Source organism: Heterodontus francisci, chromosome 1, assembly GCF_036365525.1.
Source record: "Heterodontus francisci isolate sHetFra1 chromosome 1, sHetFra1.hap1, whole genome shotgun sequence".
Taxonomy (NCBI): Eukaryota; Metazoa; Chordata; class Chondrichthyes; order Heterodontiformes; family Heterodontidae; genus Heterodontus; species Heterodontus francisci.
In genome coordinates, this window is record NC_090371.1 from 149,999,335 (window position 1) to 150,020,545 (window position 21,211).

Genomic DNA, 21,211 nt, shown 5'->3' on the forward strand with positions numbered 1-21,211 from the left:
ATTTGTCTGTTCCTGACAAGTAAAGTACTCAGGAGTTAAAATATCTTTTTTTAAACATGCTGTCCTTAGTCAGTCGATTGGTGAAAAAGGGGGAGCCATCCCTATCATCTCTCCCCTATACTTAACAGTGTCTAAAACCATTAGACATCATGATACCTGCCATATCTGCCTGCCAAATTATTCATCTTGTATTTATACAAGTCATATTTGAAGGTACTGATACAATTAGGCTCCACTGCAGAATCACTGATTATGCAGAATTACTCGGTATTTCCTATGAAAGTGCTACAAAAGAATTAGATTCAACGGCCCTACAGTCAAGAGATTAATAAAGGAAACATATAGTGAAGAAATTTTCTAGCACCCAGCTCTTTGTAAATACAGCCAGTGCTCTAGATTGATATCTTAGACAATGATTTGTCGACCTGTTCTGAGAAAAGGCCTCATCCAAAATGTTAGTCTATTTTTCTCTTTCAGATGCTAATAACCTGATGTGCATTTCCAGCTTCTGCTTGAATGATGTAATGCATTATGCATAACCCACAAATGAAATAGCATCACAATGTTATTTTTATTTACACAAGTAGAACATACCCTTCTAAATTAATTTCTCAAGTTTTATTCAGCAAGCAATTGTAGACCTCAGTCATCTCCTGACCAGGTCCTCAGATGCCTCTTTATTACAAAACAAGGTTGCTGATACTTGTTGTCTTCTACATTTGACTTGTCTTGAAGACCCTTGGCTCAGAAGTTCCAAGCAGATCTTCATGGGAAAAAGACCAACCACAACAATGTAGGTGAGAAAGAACTGGGTATAAGAGATATGGGGTTGAGCCAGCACAGTGGTAGGTGAGATGATGTACTGTTATAGTCTGCCATCCAGCCAACTAAAAATCAAACTAGATAACAGTCCAGTTTGCATTGCCCCTTACATATCCTTAAACCCATTCTGGAGATATGTTTATCCAGATTGGTTTAAATATTACATGCTCATTAATAACATTGCAATTTTGTCAAATGCATCAACACAGGTGCCAGGAACTTGACAGATAAACCCAGTGTAGGATCTTCCACTAAGGACAATACTGATCTTCTTCTTAGTCTTCGTTTAGAACCTGACCCAATAGTAGTTGATAATTGTTGGTAGATATTTCCACTGTTGTTTCACACTGATGGCTGAGATGGGTTTTAAAACTGACGCAAGACCAGGAGTTAAACTGAAATTGCTATATACCCCAATTTTTACACTGCTCCCTGTTTTCCACTCTCCAGAAAAGAGTGGAAATATGCTTTTTCTTGTTAAGGTCCATTAAGACCTTACTGAGTAGCCTTCAGAGAGAGATGTAGCCATTTTCCACTGGGGGTATATAAACAATCAGGTGGGAACCAGCTTATCAACTGAACTACTGTTAATTCAACAATGAAGCAGCTGCATTCTTCAGCAGAACATCTGTTCAACATGAGTTTTACTGCATTTATTATTGATTGATTGATTGATTGTTGTTGGTGGGAGAAGGTTGTCAAGGAAAACAGGCTCAACCGGAGACTGAGGAACTACCCAGTGACTCCCAGCAGGCTTATAAAGAGTCTTTTTTGCTGCTCTGACAAGCACTCACCAGCTGAGCCATGCTCAGCTCGGGGCCACTTTCAAACAGATGAGACGTAAACTACTGAAATGTGCCAATGTGGTGCTGAGCTATTATATTTTATTCTTCCTCATGAAAATTAAAAATCTCATGGTTTGGATCTTAAAATAAATGCACACAAGTAGAATGAAGGTGACAAGTAACCTAGGGATTCACTTAGACAGCATTTACAATATTAGCTATGCAGGCAGACAGCATACACAATTATAATTTTCTTTTTGTTTCTGATTTCAAAACCCAGAGGTTAATTGCACACAACTGCAAACATTTTGGTTCTAAGGCTATGAAAGGATATGCTATATGGAATGAATCGCCTCCTGCTTTGGCACTTCTCTTCTCTGATCTATATCTTAGTCTTTCAAAATCCATTAATGGCTATCTCAGTGAATTGGGATATACAATTTGCTTCTCTGCTTAAGTTCATACAGCTTCCACTCTCTGGAGCAGAACTAACATCTTTGGCTATGGTTAGACTAGTTAAGCGGCTAATAAAACAAAGAGTCAACCACATTGCTATGGGTCTGGAGTTACATATAGGCCAGGTCAGGTAGGGACATTTCCTCCCTAAAGGACATTAGTGAACCGAATGGGTTTTTAAGACAATCAATAATAGTTTCATGGCACCATCACTGATTCAATTCCAGATTTTTTTATTAATTAAATTTAAATTCCAACAGGATGGGATTTGAACCAACATCCCAAGGAAATTAGCCTGGGCCTCTGCATAACTAGCCTAGTGACATTACCACTACACCACTATCTCCCCTTGTTCAGCAACAAAAGAAATACAGCAGAGGATCTCAGTTGACCTCACCAAAGTTCTGAGGCTGCAGTCCCATCCTGTCTTACAGATGGAAGGATGCCAATCAAAGCCACTTTTGAGTTTTACATGCTTTGTACTTTTGCAGGCAAATCTTGGTTGGCCAAGTTTCTAACAGTAAGACTAATGAAATCTGATAGAAGGAATTCATTCAGCAGAAAATTAAATCAATACTTCCTTCATTTTGTTGATATTAAAATAAACAAAAATGGGAATGCTAACATTCCAAAGGCGAGAAAAAAGTGCAATTCAATTTGAGAGATAAAACATGGAAAGGCACTGAGGGGTGTGGGCAAACAGTGAAAAATAAGTATTCAAATACATAACTCCTTGAAATTGCAAGTTTAGACAGATAAATCCATAATAGGCCAATTAAATTTAGTGTTTTATAAATGGCAGCCCAGAGTACACAAGTAAGAAGGAAGCAATTAATTTATGCAAAAAATTGGTTCGACCAGAGTTAGAGTACTCTGTGCAATTCTGGGTACCACTTCACAGAAAAGACAGTAAAGCCACAGAGAGCATACAACCTGGATTCACCAATGATGGGAAACTATAGTTATAAGGACAGACATAAGATACTGAGACTACTTCCACTGATATAGAGATGGCTAAGAGATTTTAATAGAGGTTTTTTTTAATAATGACAAATTTTGATTGTGAAAGACTATTTCTTCTGTTTGAAGAGTCAGTGATCCGTGGTTCATCAATTTAAAATTGCACTAAAAAGGTGAGAAGAGAGGTTAATAGAAATTTCTTTCCACAGAGGGGGCTGAATTTTGTGCTCGCAGTGCAGGTCTCAGTGGTGGCAGGGAAAGCAGATGCCATTGCTGCACGAGAGAAATGTAGCCAGCCAACCACAATCATGCGGTGGCTAGCCAATTAATGGCCTGGAGGCACAGAGCTCATCCAATGCTTGAGCAGGGGTAGGCCATGAGGCACTGATCTCTGTGTGACCTGATGCAGAGGCAGGAGCTGCTGCCATTTTTAAAGGCCTGCCAGTACTGCATGCAGACCTGCATTGTGCAACAATGCCTCTGCATCCTTTGTAGGTAGCCCACCACCCTAAGCAGCTCCCACCCTTAGAGACATCCCATCGATGACTGGCAATGGTCTCCACTGCCCACTCTTCCCCTTCGAGCCAATGACACTTGTACTGTTTGCTTGATCTGGATTTGATTGTAATAGTCTGTCTACTTATCTGTGTTTACTGTGCTTGATTGCTTAAGCTTGGATCTGAAGAGTTTGAAAATGAAACTAAAAAGAGACAAAGCTAGAATGTTCTACAGAAAAACACTGACTGTTCTGAAAAGACATCCTACAGAGATCTTGTGCTGAGATATTTAAACGTGTTGTAATTAAACCTGTTAGTGATTTAATGCAAGTGTGATATCTGCATTACTCTGAGATAAATCAGATATACATCATATTTCCAGCAACCCGGCATAAACATAATAACACTCTCACAATGGTTGACTTCCAGAGGAAGCACTGAGGCCTCACCTCATTGCCGCCGCCTTTAACCGGTCAAGGGTCTGAAGGCCCCTGATCCCCATGCACCATTTGCTAAGTTGAAAACACCCCATAAAATCACATTCAGGCCCAAGCAAATTTAGCTTAATTATATTCTCAATGAGCTAAATTGAAGTCCCGCCACATCGTTGCGGCAACTCTGCCCTCCATCTTTCCTGCCACTCATAAAATGCGGAAACGATGTCACAGTGTCGGGGTTCCGGGCAAGCGTGTCCCAACCTGATATTTTGCTCCACCCCCACCCCAACCCCACCAACGCCTCCTATCCTGCTCTTTTAGGTCCATAAAATTCAGACCAGGTTGTTGGAGCATGGGACACTTTGCAACCTGCAGAGGCTATTGTACATTTAATGGGGAAAATGGATGACTATTTGAAACAAGAAATAAAGTTTATAAACTTACATACCACCTTTCATATTCACAAGGCATCTTAAGGGCTTTACAATCAATGAAGTACTTTTGAAGTCACTGTTGCAATTTAGGAAAAGAGGCCAGCTAATTCGTATATGTTACTGGCACTTTCCCTACAGACATGTCAAGAGATGTGCCAGATACAAGACATCTAATTATATGAAACTTACTGTTAATAGTCTTCATTGCTTACCTCATGGAAGGATGGTTTTAACTACACCAATGGCAGAATTTTTAAAGATACAATTAGCTGATTTTACAAATTTGCCTTCCCAGCATAAAGTCTTGCCCTTTGGCAATTTGTACTTATAGTTGGCATGATTGACCATCCATTATTGTGGCTCCATGCCAGGACTCCAGTTCCATAAAATTAGCCGTTCCATATCACTTATTTGTCTTCCATGTCAATGAACAAACTATTTTGACATATCTTGCTCTTTTTTTTCCAGCAAGACAAAGCAAACTTCAAATAAAAGAAAAATAATGTCAAGCTATCTGATTCTTTTAACCAAAAATAAAATGATAGCTGAATATCTGAAAATAATAACCTGAGCATAAGGTACCTCATGCAACTATGATGCTCAGAACTATGACTGTTTGTTGATAAGCTAATATTGGTACACCCCATCTGCAGAATCACATGACAAGTTGCACTCTCCATTAAAATGTGAAATAGGAAGTCAACTTCTGTGTATCATAGAATCTTAGAAATTACAGAACGGAATGAGGGCAATCAGCCTCACTCATGTGTCAGTGTAAATGTGAAAGGTATAAATATCATTGGGCTAATAATCAGGGCTAAATTCCTAGAAAGAATTCAACAAGGACCTTCTAGACACCTTCTCAATGGCCTCACATGTTGACCATCTGGTCACAGTTCACAGCTTATGTTTTTCATTAAACTGATGTTGAAGATTCTAGTCCATAAGAAGTTAGAAATTATAAAATATCAGTCAAACATTTTATGTATGCAAATATGTGAGGTTGAGTTTTCAACACACTGAACACAGTCTAAACTGACTTCAACATCCCAGATACATGCAGATCACAAATCAAAAATGGAATTGTTGGAAGGCATATTTTATTGATTAAAATCCTTATAATTATAACATTATTCAGTGAATTTCTGTTTACATTTAGTTATAGTCATTTGTGATTACTTCAACAACAAAAAATATTCAACCAATTTGTTGAATAATCACTCAACTGAGATTTTCTTAATTTGTTCCTAATGCTCAAATATGATTTCCTGCAGATCTGCTGCTGTAGATCCTATGGTCTCAGGCACATAGTTAAATTCACAAAATTAGTGTTTTCATAAATATATTTTTGCCAATTTCAAAGATAAATATTCTAATAATATTCTTCGAAAATGTGAAGAATTTTGCATTAATGTAGCATTCACCTTGATAGATATAAAGTTAAAAGGGTCACCAATCACTTTTCAATTTTGACTATAAATGACACTACTGAAAGGTTTCACATACTGAAATTCTATTTAGGGCAGGGAATTTAATATCCATGTACAAGTATTCTACAGAGACTTTTGCATTAGAAATTGCTGAGTAAATCAGATTGCATTTATATTCCTGTTCAGATAAAATAACAGATTTTTTTTTCTCAAATCACATTCTGCCTGGTCTGGTGCAATACCTTTCAAAACTACTTAGATTCATGAAATAACTTTGAATAATTTTTATTCATAGGCAGACAGATGGTTAGAAACAGCAATATTCCACTGTAAAATCGTTATGTTTGCACCACTCCTCTCCTAATTAAGTACATTGCATACTTTTATTATTAATAATATATCTAGCAGTTTTTCACATAACTTTCCCCAGGGTTTTGAAAGAAACTGTATCCTTGTCAGGTATGATTTTAGAATGTGATATTGAGAATGGAAACAATAGTGGTCTAGAAATTCCAACAGTGCAATTTATGCTCGTGTTACACTTATCAGCCAAGGTTTGTGCCTACCATGTTGTCCAGAGTTGACCCTCCCATAGTTTGTGAGGTCAGCTCATTTGCATGTCCTTTGGCAATTTACCTTTCAGCACAGAAGTATTGCACTGGGAGAGTTTGGAAATTAGCACCATAGCCTTTAAAAAAAAGAATGGCTGGTGATTGCAGCAGCAACCTGGGGGAGCAGCAGCTAAGTGACAAACCATTTACCAGATTGAGGTAGATGTCAAGATTGGTTCATGCGTGATTCTGTGACACTTTTGAAGTATGCCTTTAAGTTGATGACCTGGCAGAGGCCCACAAACGGAGCGGCACATTGCAAAGGGACTTAGAAGAAGTGTTCCTAATCACACAGAGAATGACCTACATGGGATATAGCCAAAGAGGGATAGACTGCTGAGTGTGTATGGAAGGAAACCTTAAAAGCTGACTTTGCATGCCATATGGCTGAAAGTGGCAGTGGCACTGAGTATCATACCTCTCAGCGCATGACTGCAGTCCAGTGCTGCAAGTAACTCAATGGCTTGACGACGGCAGGCAAGGTTTCCCTCCCCGTTCTTCCCTAGGTATCCCGGACACCAATACTGCTTTTCCTCTAACATTAAGAACTTTACAACTAACCCCTCAAATTGCACTTTGGTTAAGGAGGGGGAGGGGAGGGGGGGTCACTAACTTAGATCTTACAGTATGTGGCACCATCTAGTAACAGCACTTACTTGCATAAATTTCCCCTTCCTCCAGTTTAACAGGGTTCTATCCAAAGACCTTTAATTATACCTATCTTATGCAACCTGGGATACATTCCTCAAATGTTAGCCAAAACTTAGTTACACATTCATGTCGCTAGAGAAACTTCTGCACAGTGCTGGGGGAAAATGATGAGATCAATAGGACAATACAGGCTGCAGGTAAGTGACTGTGAACCTAGACAGTTACCGTGGCATCACTATGACATATCAGACAGTTGAAAACTTTAATACCCTTCTCTGTCTTCCTAACCCAATTTTAGCTTGTCCCCTTGTTTCCTGCAGGACCATCAGAGTTGAATTTTTTTGAGGAGGTAACTAATGTGGCAGATAAGGGAGTGTCTTTGGAAGTTATTTATATGGTCTTCCAGAAGGCATTCAACAAGGTTCCACATAAAAGATTGTGACAAAAATGAGAACACATGGAATTGGAGCCAATCATTTGGTTTGGATAGGGAATTGGTTAGGAGGTGGGAGACAGATAGCAGGGATAATGGGTATGTACTCAAATTGGCAGGACATGACTAGTGGTTTCCCCAATACTGGAGCCACTGTTCTTCATTATATTTATAAATTGCTTGGATGAATAAATAGAGAGCTGTATATTTAAATTTATTGATGGCACTAAGTTAGATGACACAGTAAGTAATGGAGATGTGGACAAAATGTTGCAATGAGACATTGATAGAGTAGGTGAATAGGCAAAACTGTAACAGATGGCGGTCAATGTGGGAAAGTGTGAGATCATTAACTTTGCACCAAAGAAAGATACATGAGAGTATTTTCTAAATGGTGAGGAACTGTAGATGGACAGAGAGATTTAGGGGTCCAAGTACAGAAATCACTGGATATGTACAAAAATTAGTTAAAAAGGCTAATGGAATCTTGACTTTTATCTCAAGTGTGCTGGAGTACAAAGGGATGGAAGTTACGTGACAGCTATACAGAGCTCTGGTTAGACTCCATCTGGAATATTGCATTCCATTCTGGGCACTACACCTCAGGAAGGATATATTGGCCTCATAGGGAGTGCAGTGCAAATTCACCAAAATGATAACAAATCCAAATGAGTTTAATTATGAATACCAGTTGTACAGACTAGCCTTGTATTCCCCTTGAGTCTAGAAGATTAAAGAATGATCTATTGATGTGTCTAAGATGATTAAATGTTTTACTAATTGTTACGACCAGGTGAAAAAAAGATCTAGGTTCCCTTTCAGCCTTCACCTGGTCTTACTGTAACAGGGTTTTATTTTTAAACACACCATGTTTTTAGCTCCCCTTTGGTGAATCCTTGTTCACCGCTTTCCAATTATAAGGCAAAGAAACCAGCACAACAGGTTTTCTTAGGTTTAAAGAAGAAAAGTGAAATTTATTAAACTTAAACTCTAATTTGGTTAATGCCTACGGATACACAACGCACCCATGCCAGCATGTATACACAATACACACATGCAGATAAGGACAGAAAGAGCAGAAAAAAAATAAAGTGGAAAATTTTGAGGCAATATCTGAAGAGTTGTTGTTACGGTTCTTGGAGCTCACTGTAAGTCCTTGATTGTAGGTCAATCTTGCTTTTCGTTGGGGCCCAGTATTCCTCTTAAACTTTGTTCACTGTAGGAGACTTTTCTCTCTTGGGGTTCATATGTCTTCAGTGGGTTTTGGAATTCAGTGAGAAAGAGATGGGAACAGACAGGAGAGGCTGAGGTGAGCCAGCCAGGAGAGGTCTTTTCAATCCAGGAGCAAACAGTTCACTGTTCACAGTTCACAGAACTGCTGGCTCTCAGTTCAAAACTGTACAATTCAGAAAGCAAAATCTAGACTGCCAAGCAGGTTAGTCATGTGACTAACTGGGTTGACCACATCTGTTTGTGGATTGTATTGGAGCAGGGAATAGCTCCTTTATTCCAACCACTGTCTGTTAATATGTAAAAATGTCTTCCCAGCCTGGCAACCCCTTGTCACAGGCCTTCTCTTCTTCCCAGCAACAATATGAAATTTAATGTCCATGTGGCGAAATTAATGTGCCTCATTCTTGGCAGGTGGGGGCCTGCATGACACTAATGTAGTTAGAGATATCATTTCCTCTGGTGGGAAAGTCCAGAACAAGGACATAACCTTAAATTTACAGTTAGACCATTCAGGTCAGAAAGCACTCCTTGGTAAAGGCCTGCTACCCGACCCAAACCCAACAGGACCCGATGACATGTGTCGGGTCCAGGTCGGGTCGGGTTGCACTTCTCGGTCAGGCATTCGGGCTTGGGTTGGGCTGGGTCGGATACGCTCTATCACAGGTAAGTGGCTCCACTGTTAAGTTAATTTTTGTCCAGAAAGGTGGTTTTGTTACAGTTATTTTAAGCTTGTGCAGATCAGCAAGAAAGTGAAAAACGGAAGGAAAGTTAACTTATGGTCGGGTCGGGTCGGGTGCGGGAAAAAATGGAAGGACTTGGGCCAGGTCAGGCTTGGGGTCGGATGTGGTTCTGTTGGGCTCGTGTCAGGTTTTTTTTTTGCAGACCTGAGCAGGCCTTTACTCCTTGGCACACAGGGTAGTGGAAATCTGGAACTCTATCCCTTAAAACTAGGCTAATCAAAAATTGCAAAACAGAAATTGATAGATTTTTGATAAACAAGGGTATTAATGGCTATGGAACAAACAAGGGTACATGGAGTTAAGATACAGATCAGTCATGTTCTAATTGAATGGCAAATCAGGCTCAAGAGGCTGTGAATAGTCTACTCCTGTTCCTGGGATCAGAATAAGAGGCATTTCATCTTTTTCCACAAGATCACAAGGTAATTATGATGACAAAGGCCATTTAGCCTATCTTTGTTCATCTATCCACAGAGACTCAAACAGGCCCTCCCCCACCTCATTGTAGCAACCAATTATTGAATGATTCCAGGTTTTTTGCCATAAGTTAATCACTCTTTGTGTGAAGAATACCCTGATATCTGTCCTAAAGACTTCTTCCCTAATTTGAACCTGTGTCCCCTGATTCTACTCCCATGATTTACTTTAATGTAATATTCTTGTATACCTCCAGATGATCGTCTGTCAGGTGCTTCTTTTCTAAGCTGAAAAGCACAATTTTCTCCAGTCTTTTCTGATAACTTATGCCCCTGACTCTGGGGCCTTGTGCCTCTTTTCTGCACTGTTGTCAGCACTCGACTCTCTCTTGTTCCTTGGTGACCTGAACTGGAAGCAATATTCAAGGTGCAGTCTGACTCGGGCAGTATAAAGTTTGATCATTGCCTCCTCATACATAATCTACAGTTTTGGCTTTGTCCATTGCTGCTGTGCATTGTTTGGACAGGTCTAGCATCAGGTCTAAGATTCTATATCTCTTTCGCCTTCATCCTTAGCTATTGGAAAACCATTCAGAAAACAATTGAAAGAAAAAAAAAACAAAAGTACTAAAGCACTTGAAGCAAAACACGAGAAGTGAATGAAGTGTTTATTTTTTTACTTTCTGATGGTTCATTGCATAGATCGATGGTTGCTCATATTTAGGTGTCAAACTGAGTTCCAGTATCACAGAAGTACACTTAACTTGCTGTGCCAGCTGCATACTAAATATCCCATGACTTCATCAAAACAAACTTTCTGGCAATTCTCCTGCTACTGGCGACAACAATACAATGAATGAAACTAGTCAATTTCAACAGAGTATGCTATCAGAAATTCAGGATCGCTACAGGCCCATGAATCACGCTAAGTACATCACATAATCAATGGTTTGCAAAGTGGCTATCTACCAACTGCAGACTCGCTAACATTGTAAGTGATACAGGGCCAGCAGATATAGTTCAAATACAATCTTCCAATCAGTTACATGCCTTGCCTTCTAGAGGAACCATTCTATCATGGGTAGATCATCTATATACTGTAACATCAAAAGCATGCAATGCGAGTGTTACATTTGCAACAGTTGTTGCTTTGAATGGTGATTCCTGAATGTAATCACAAGTAGCTTGGAATCACTGCTCACCTGCCTGGATATTTTGGTCTTTGGTCTTTTGCATTAACAGTAAAACATACCGAAGAGAGTCACCATGCTGAAACATGTGGGGTGTTTCTTGGATGTTGCAAAAGAGTGGGATGTAGATGCAAGGTGACAACAATTGGGACCAACGATGCACATAATGGGTTGAATTTAATGCGGCTGTTTGGAACGGGAAATGAGGCGTGGGGACCAGAGAAATCGCGTCAGAAGCGTCCGCCAGAAATCCGGCATTGTGACGTCGGTTCCGAGTTGGGGCAGCAGTGGGAAAGTACCAAGGGCGGCATCACTGCCCCGACGCAACAGGAAAGTCATTTAAATTGTAGAGCACTTATGTTTAATATATTAACATATAATTCGTATTAAAAGCTGGCAGCACCAAGGCTAAGCCTCAGTAACATGATGGGTAGGCAGCCATATCAACCACTGCATAGGGGTAGAAGGCAGAACGGAGGCCCTTGTTGGCTGGGGGGTCGGGGTCTCGGGTGGGAGTGACGGCTGAGCAGAGTCTCAGTTGGGAGTGTCAACTGAGCAGGGTCTCGGCTGGGAGCTTCATTTGAGCAGCGCCTCGGGTGGGAGTGTTGGTTGAGCAGCGTCTCGGGTGGGAGTGTCGGTTGAGCACGGTCTTGGTTGGAAGTACTGGCTGAGCAGGGTCTCGGTTGGGAATGTCGGCTGAACAAGGTCTCAGGTGGGAGTGTCAGCAGAGCAGGGTCTCGGGTGGGAGTGTTGGCAGGGCAGGGACTCAGTTGGAGTGTCAGCTGAGCAGCGTCTCGGGTGGGAGTGTCGGCTGGGCTGGGTCTCGGGTGGGAGTGTCGACTGAGCAGAGTCTCGGGTGGGAGTGTCGACTGAGCAGGGTCTTGGGTGGGAGTGTCGACTGAGCAGGTTCTCGGTTGGGAGTGTCGGTTGAGCAGGTTCTCGGGTGAGAGTGTCGACTGGGCTGGGTCTCGGGTGGGAGTGTCGGCTGAGCAGGGTCTCGGTTGGAAGTTTCGGTTGAGCAGGGTCTCGGGTGGGTGTCGGCTGGGCTGGTTCTCGGGTGGGAGTATCGACTGAGCAGGGTCTCGGGTGGGAGTGTCGACTGAGCAGGTTCTCGGGTGGGAGTGTCGACTGGGCAGGGTCTCGGGTGGGAGTGTCAGCTGAGCAGGGTCTCGGGTGGGAGTGTCGACATGAGCAGGGTCTCGGTTGGGAGTTTCGGTTGAGCAGGGTCTCAGGTGGGAGTGTCAACTGAGCAGGGTCTCGGTTGGGAGTTTCAGTTGAGCAGGGTCTCGGTTGGGAGTTTCGGTTGAGCAGGGTCTCGGGTGGGAGGGTCGACTGAGCAGGGTTTGTGTTGGGAGTTTCGGTTGAGCAGGTTCTCGGGTGCGAGTGTCGGTTGAGCAGGGTCTCAGTTGAGAATGTTGGCTGAGCAGGGTCTCGGGTGGGAGTGTCGACTGAGCAGCATCTCGGGTGGGAGTGTCGGCTGGGCTGGGTCTCGGGTGGGAGTGTCGACTGAGCAGGGTCTCAGGTGGGACTGTCGACTGAGCAGGGTCTCGGGTGAGAGTGTCGGTTGAGCAGGGTCTCGGGTGAGAGTGTCAGTTGAGCAGGGTCTCGGGTGAGAGTGTCGGTTGAGTAGGGTATCAGGTGGAAGTGTCGATTGAGCAGGATCTCGGGTGGGAGTGTCGACTGAGCAGGGTCTCGGGTGGGAGTGTCGACTGAGCAGGGTCTCGGGTGGGAGTGTCGGATGAGCAGGGTCTCAGGTGGGACTGTCGACTGAGCAGGGTCTCGGGTGAGAGTGTCGGTTGAGCAGGGTCTCGGGTGAGAGTGTCAGTTGAGCAGGGTCTCGGGTGAGAGTGTCGGTTGAGTAGGGTATCAGGTGGAAGTGTCGATTGAGCAGGATCTCGGGTGGGAGTGTCGACTGAGCAGGGTCTCGGGTGGGAGTGTCGACTGAGCAGGGTCTCGGGTGGGAGTGTCGGATGAGCAAGGTCTCGGGTGGGATTGTCGACTGAGCAGCATCTCGGGTGGAAGTGTCGACTGAGCAGGGTCTCGGGTGGGAGTGTCGGATGAGCAGGGTCTCAGGTCAGAGTGTCGGTTGAGCAGGGTCTCGGGTGGGGGTGTCAACTGAGCATGGTCTCGGGTGGGAGTGTCGGTTGAGCAGGGTCTCGGGTGGGGGTGTCAACTGCGCAGGGTCTCGGGTGGGAGTGTCGACTGAGCATGGTCTCGGGTGGGAGTGTCGGTTGAGCAGGGTCTCGGGTGGGGGTGTCAACTGAGCAGGGTCTCGGGTGGGAGTGTCGGTTGAGCAGGGTCTCGGGTGGGATTGTCAACTGAGCAGCATCTCGGGTGGAAGTGTCGATTGAGCGTGGTCTCGGGTGGGAGTGTCAACTGAGCAGGGTCTCGGGTGGGAGTGTCGGATGAGCAGGGTCTCGGGTGGGATTGTCGACTGAACAGCATCTTGGGTGGAACTGTCGACTGAGCATGGTCTCGGGTGGGAGTGTCGGATGAGCAGGGTCTCGGGTGAGAGTGTCGGCTGGGCTGGGTCTCGGTTGGGAGTGTCGGTTGAGCAGCATCTCGGGTGGAAGTGTCGACTGAGCATGGTCTCAGGTGGGAGTGTCGACTGAGCAGGGTCTCGGGTGGGAGTGTCGATTGAGCAGGGTCTCGGGTGGGAGTGTCGATTGAGCAGGGTCTCGGGTGGAAGTGTCGACTGAGCATGGTCTCGGGTGGGAGTGTCAATTGAGCAGGGTCTCGGGTGGGAGTGTCGACTGAGCAGGGTCTCGGGTGGGAGTGTCGGATGAGCAGGGTCTCGGGTGAGAGTATCCGCTGAGCAGGGTCTCGGGTGAGAGTGTCAACTGAGCATGGTCTCGGGTGGGAGTGTCGGATGAGCAGGGTCTCGGGTGAGAGTGTCGGCTGAGCAGCGTCTCGGGTGGGAGTGTCGACTGAGCAGGGTCTCGGGTGGGAGTGTCGACTGAGCAGGGTCTCGGGTGAGAGTGTCGACTGAGCAGCGTCTCGGGTGGAAGTGTCGGTTGAGCAGGGTCTCGGGTGAGAGTGTCGACTGAGCAGCGTCTCGGGTGGAAGTGTCGGTTGAGCAGGGTCTCGGTTGGGAGTGTTGGCTGAGCAGGTTCTCGGGTGAGAGTGTCGACTGAGCAGCGTCTCGGGTGGAAGTGTCGGTTGAGCAGGGTCTCGGTTGGGAGTGTTGGCTGAGCAGGTTCTCGGGTGAGAATGTTGGCTGAGCAAGGTCTCGGTGGTCTCCAAGGTTGGGTTTGGGTCGCTGGATCAGCTGACCAAACTATTGGGTGATGTTTGATTGCGCATACTGTTGGAATGATAGGGTCGGCTATCAGCAAGGGTGGGCACTGATGGCCATCAGGGTGTGTGCCAGGTGAAATAGCAAAGGCACAGCTGCCAAAGCAGGGTCTTCTCTGCAACGACAACATTCCATTGGCTCACTGATCAGCTGGCATGGGTCTCACATACCCTTTGTTTTTGGGCCCCCATGGCATGATGCATGTCTCTGATGGAGGGAGGACCAGGAGGTAGCTGTGCCTGCCCGTGAAGCTCCGCGATGAGAACAGCAGCATGTCAAGAAGGGCCCACCTGCACCAGAGAACATACCAGACTCGAATAAGATTCATCGAAATCTTCGAGCAGTATTGTCAGTAAGACTATGGCTCTCCAGGGAGGCCGTCAGCACCTTATACACCATGCTGGAGGATGAGTTGCAGCCTATGGGATTTGGGGTCACTCTATGCAAGTAATTCTGATGATCACAGTGGCACTAAACCTTTACAATCATTCCAAGGATCCGTCAGGGACATGTGTGGGGTTTCCCAGGCAACAGCCCATCGATGCATCAATGACATGACCAAAGCCCTGTTCAAGAGGGCTGGTGACTATGTGCACTACCGGACCGACACTATCAGTCTGTCAGCTTTCGGATTTGGGGCCATCGCTGGATTCCCCAGACGCAAAAAGTGATGAATTGCAAGCAGATGGCGATCAAGGCTCCCATGGACCAGCCAGCCGCCTTCATCAACAGGAAGGGCTTTCATTCAATCAATGTTCAACTGGTCTGCGACCACCAAAAGCATTTCCTGCTTCCCGGGAGCAGCCACAACATCTACATACTTTGACAGTCCCAATCCCAGGTGCCACAGCTTTTCAGGCCCACCGCTCACCTTCACAGATGGATTCTCGGGGACAAAGGCTACCCATTGAAAACTTGGCTATTGACGCCTGTGAGGAAGCCCCCACACTGCAGCAGAGGAGAGGTAGAACACTTGCCATGGCTCCATCTGAGCGACCAACGAGCAAGCAATTGGACTGCTGAAGATGAGATTCCATTGCCTAGATCAATCTGGCGGAGACCAGCAGTATGCCCCAGTGAGGGTTTCACGTATAGCTATGCTCTGCACAATCTAGCACTGCAGATGAGGGAGGCCTTGCATGAAGAGGACATGACTGAGCGACACTCCTCCACCAATGAGGAGGATGTGGAGGAGGGAGACGAACAAGCAGCACTGGATGTTGAGGCCCTTGCACTGGAGGCCAGGCAGATTGAGTAACAGGCCCAGGAGACAAGACACAACCTCATACTTACCCACTTTCAGCCACCATGATGGCCACTCAAAGTCAAAAGTATAAGGACTCACCTCAATGCATGCAGTCTGTCGCCTCCTTTCTATTAGTGTTCCGTCGCCAGCACCCAGCTGAACCACGTGTTTTGTCCCATGGGAGATTATATTCAAATGAGGGCTTTGCCTACATTAGCATCCACTAAGGGGGAAGGGGGAAGTCAGCAGCTCACAATAATACATCATAGAATAATAACTTTTATAGAATGAAAGCTAATTGCAAGAACAAAAGAACTTGATCTGATGCAGCAAATTTCAACTTTCAAACACCCATGAACCCCCAAGTGTCTCTCGGTGGTTTTCTTTATACGTTTGCGAGTGTTTCTATGCAATATGATCCCTGCACTAGCAGCTGGGCTGGAGACAGGCTGCCCCTTGGCCTGGGATGACTATGTCAGTCATCCTCTGGCTGTCTTTGGCCTGGAAGCCCCGGCTGCCTGAAGGTTTCCTGCACTGGAGCAGGACTCCCCTCAGGCATCATGGCTGCTGGAGCTGGGCTTACTGGCAGAGGCGCTGAGGAGCCGGTGTCCACACTTAGAGCACCCTGAGGGAAGCTCCCAGCTCTGTAGGGCAGCCTCTCCTCCTCCCTTTCAAGGCTCACTTGAACCTCCCTGCTGACCAGAGAAGGACAAAGAGCTGGAGAAGACTCCAGGCACCTCGTTCTTCTCTCGCCTTGCTACTGCGGCATTGAGCTCATGGCCAAGGCGATGCTGTACAGGTCTGCGTGCATATGTGGAATCTGGCTCTCCATGAGGATCGCCAAACTCTCGATGGAGGAAACCATACACTCAAACATCTGAGACATGGCAGCACTCATGTCATGGATGGACTCCTCCATCATCCACTCATGGCTGCGCATGGCCTCTGTCAACTCCACCAGATGTTGCCTTACCTCTCCCTGCAACTCCAGCATGCCCTGTGCTGTCAATACCAGATGCTCATCACCGGCCTGGGGCTCACCATGACCCTGGCCACTCACAGTCCTCTGACTGTCAGAGACCCCAGCTGTCTCAGCCTCAGCCATCTGCTCGGGTGTGTATACAGTGCTCTCACCAGTTTGTGACCCTGATTCTAAAGCAGTGCAGAATCTCACCGAGGTGATAGTATCTGCGCTCTGGAAGGTGCAGGAGAGTCATGGGACAGTGCTTCCTTTGACTATAGTTCCTGCTCAGAGGTGGACAGCTGTCCGCCTTCTGCTGGAGTCTCCTGCAGACACCGACCTCCGTGGGAGAACACAAACATATGTGGGTTAGACTTTGCAGATCTCGTCAGCCATACGTGATATGAGTCTTCAGAAGTGAACTGTATGTCAATGGAAGACAATCCTCACTCTCTTGCACAGAGACTCCAGTCTCTCCATCTGATATGAAGCGGCCGCCCTGGGTCCCTGCCAATTCTAATGATGCTTCCTCTGCTGTGAAGATTGGATGAAGGTCTGGGATGCCTCCTCCAGTCCGGGATATCTTTCTCCTGTAATGGACCCTCTTTTCCTGCAAGAGGAAGGAGGGAGAAAGTCATACTTTGCAGAGAGATCAACATGACAGTTCTGCTGTCAGCCCCACGTCCCCTACTGTGGTACCCTAAATAGCTCATGCTCCTGCCAATCTCAGGTTAGTTAAGGGGGGGTGAACAGTGAAAGAATGTGGCCTGTGGCAAGATGCAGCCATGCATCTGGCAGGATGAGATAATGCCTAATCCCCTCTGCCAGTGCAGTAGTAGTGCCTCCCTCCCTATATCCTGCTTCCTCCTGTGTAGCCACTTGTAATCAGTAAAAAAGGAGAGACGGACAGATCGTTCACCTTGGCAGAAAGAAGGAAGTTGTTGGCCCTCTTGTGGCACTGTACCCATGTCTGGGGGTGAGCCCATGGCTGCTGACCTCCTCAGCTATCTCCATCCAGGCTTGCTTGGACAGGCGGGAGGACCTCTTCTTGCCATCACTGGGAAAGAGGATCTCCTGCCTTTCCCTTACTGCCTGGAGGAAAATCTGGAGGGAGGCATCACTGAAACTTGGGGCCACCCTGTGTCGTGCCTTTGCCATTCTGCAGGGTTTGTCTCCGGGAGTAGGGGGTGTCCAGAGATACTGCAACACTGGTCTCTGTTGTGCAGAGCTAGGAGAAAATGAGTCCAAGGCATCAATGCAAGCAGGGCTGGCAGGACTTTAATTTTTTTAAAAATTTATTTGTTTTCATGGGATGTGGGCATCGCTGACCAGACCAGCATTTATTGCCCTTTGCTAAATGTCCTTGAGAAGGTGGTGGTGAGCTGCCTTCTTGAATCACTGCAGTCCAGTGGGGTAAGTGCACCCACAGAACTGTTAGGGAGGGAGTTCCAGGATTTTGACCCAGCGACAGTGATGGAACGGCGATATAGTTCCAAGATACCATTCCAAGGATGGTGTGTGACTTGGAAGGGAACTTGCAGGTGGTGGTGTTCCCACACATCTGCTGCCCTTGTCCTTCTAGGTGGTAGAGGTTGTGGGTTTGGAGGGTTCTGCCTGAGTAGCCTTGGTGCATTGTTGCAGTGCATCTCGTAGATGGTACACACTGCTGCCACTGTGCGCTGGTGGTGGAGGGAGTGAATGTTGTGGATGGGCTGCCAATCAGGTGGGCTGTTTTGTCCTGGATAGTGTTGAGATTCTTGAGTGTTATTGGTGCTGCACTCATCCAGGCAAGTGGAGACTATTCCATCACACTCCTGACTTGTGCCTTGTAGATGGTGGACAGGCTTGGGGGAGTCAGGAGGTGAGTTACTCGCCACAAGATTACTAGCCTCTGACCTGCTCTTGGAGCCATGATATTTATGTGGCTATTCCAATTCAGTTTCTGGTCAATGGTAACCCCCAGGATGTTGATAGTGGGGAATTCAGTGATCATAATGCCAAGGGGAGATGGTTAGATTTTCTCTTGTTGGAGATGGTCATTGCCTGGCACTTATGTGGCACGAATGTTACTTGCCACTTATCAGCCCAAGCCTGGATATTGTCCAGGTCTTGCTGTATTTCTACACGGACTGCTTCAGTATCTGAGGAGTCGCCAATGGTGATGAACATTGTGAAATCATCAGTGAACATCCCCACTTCTGGCCTTATGATTGAAGGAAGGTCATTGATGAAGCAGCTGAAGATGGTTGGGCCAGGGACACTATCTTGAGGAACTCCTGCAGTGATATCCTGGAGCTGAGATGATTGACCTTCAACAACCATAAACATCTTCCTTTGCGCTAGGTACAATTCCAACCGGCGGAGAGATTTCCCCCTAATTCCCATTGACTCCAGTTTTGCTAGGGCTCCTTGATGCCATACTCGGTCAAATATTGCCTTGATGTCAAGGGCAGTCACTCTCACCTCATCTCTTGCGTTCATCTCTTTTGTGCATGTTTAAACCAAGGCTGTGATGAGGTCAGGAGCTGAGTGGCCCTGGCAGAACCTAAACTGAGGGTCACTGAGCAGGTTCTTGCTAAGCAAGTGCCACTTTGTAGAACTGTCAATGACACCTTCCATCACTTTACTGATGAAAAATATGGCACCAGAACCTGCTCCACAGTCATCCAATGCCGTATTTGGTGTCTCGCATCCCGCCCCCGCCACGATTGGATGAGCCCCACACCTCCATTATGTAAAATAGCTGCCTGTTGCATGATCGCGGTGGGCTGGCGCCCACATGACTAGCTGGTATGACGCTAATTTCCGGGTCGACTGCCGGGACCCACGATAGACTCACTAATTCAACCGAAAAGGTGGAATTTAATGGGCCCCGGGAGCAGGTTGGAAGGCGGTGGGGGCCGTAAAATGACAGGGGAAGCCGGGGGAGGGGGGTAGGGCAGGGAGGGGGGTTGGAGCTCCTGTCACCTTCCTGATGCCATGGAATTCTATCAGCAGCAGTGAAGGTGGATGGCAGCCTTCCTTCCCAGAGGCCAATTGAGGTCCTTAAGGGCCACTTAAGGCCACTGTGTGCTCGTGGTGGCGGGATTGCCAACCAAGTGGGCTGCTTTTTCATGGATGGTGTTGAGGTTCTTGAGATTTGTTGGAGCTACATTCATCCAGCCAAGTGGACAGTATTCCATTACACTCCTGACTTGTGCCTTGACAACGGTGGACAAGAGGTAAGTTACTCATTGCAGAATTCTCAGCCTCTGACCTGCTCGTGTAGCCACAGTATTTATATGACTGATCCAGTTAAGTTTCTGGTCAATGGTTACCCCCCACCCCCAGGATGTAATTGGTGGGGGATTCAGCAATGGTCTTGCCACTGAACATTAAGGGGAGATGGTTAGATTCTCTCTTGCTGGTGATGGTCATTGCCTGGCACTTGCGTGGCACAAATATTACTTGCCACTTAACTGCTCAGAAGCACAATATAGCAGTGCCCACTCCTGCTTAATTTCACAAACTACAGAAGCTGGACACTGTACTTTCATGTTCAAAATTCTGTGATATTTGGGTTACGATAAATTGGGCGACTCCTTCAGATCCTGATCTGATGTTTGCTTTGCATTTCACAGCAGCAATTCCTCCCCTTGCAGGTATCTGATTGAGCTCCTTGGGGTAGAGATGTATGTTTCCTGTTTCATGCTCTAACCGAAATTGTGCTTCTCTTTTGTGTTATGGCTGTCTCAGACAATAACCCAGTAGATGTTGTTCGGTTTAAAAACCCTTCTCTGTAAACTTATCTAAACACAAAGCAAGCATCAATCACACATGGTTTAAAATAGCACAACACTGCTGGACTCAAGAGTTAAGAATCTGTAATAAAAACAGAAGGTGCTGGAAATACTCAGCAGATCAGGCAGCATCTGTGGAGAGAGAAGCAGAGTTAATGTTTCAGGTCTGTGACCTTCAAGATGCTGCTAGACCTGCTGCGTATTTCCAGCACTTTCTGTTTTTATTACAGATTTCCTGCATCTGCATTATTTTGCTTTGATTTGAGTTAAGAATCTGTGGTGCCTTCTGAGATGGCGAGATGTGGAAGTTAACTCTTATCTTGTCAGATGTGTTGCAAGATCAGGAATGTAAGGAAAGGGTTAACGACTGCCTACGAGTTCCGAGCAGTGTTCATCATGTGGAAATCAAATGGGTGCAATACCTGCTAATTACATCGATACTTGTTAATGGGAGTGAGACTGCTAAATGGAATAGAACAATTTACACTGATACAAAACAGTTAATCACAGCAAACTAATCAAAGCCAGACAGGCAATCACAGCGGGACAGGAAGAAGTCCTTATGTGGCTAAACCAACGGAAGGCTACTTGGGAATATGCTAACCAACCAATAGCTGATCTTGCATCCAACTAACCAATCACATACAGAAGAAATTATGTCTGAACTTTTCAAAAAATTGTAGTCTGCATATAACCCCCTGAGAAAGGCCCACAAGGGAGGGCTGCAGAAAGAACACAAAAGATATCTATCAACAGGCAGCGGTGCAGAAAGAAGACAGAAAATACATATTTACAGGAAGAGTCCCAGGGAACCAAGCAGGAAGATCTCGTTCAA

At 45.8% G+C, this 21,211-nt stretch overlaps 1 protein-coding gene across 1 annotated transcript; it reads right to left on the reverse strand.

The window, feature by feature from the left end:
* Positions 1-11,538: 11,538 nt before the first annotated feature.
* On the reverse strand, positions 11,539-13,305 carry LOC137368932 (uncharacterized). The gene is made up of 2 exons (XM_068029304.1): positions 13,212-13,305; positions 11,539-12,263 (listed from the first exon to the last, which is right to left on the reverse strand). Exons 1-2 carry the CDS (start codon positions 13,303-13,305, stop codon positions 11,539-11,541), a joined length of 819 nt encoding a protein of 272 aa, XP_067885405.1.
* Between the last annotated feature and the right edge of the window lie 7,906 nt (positions 13,306-21,211).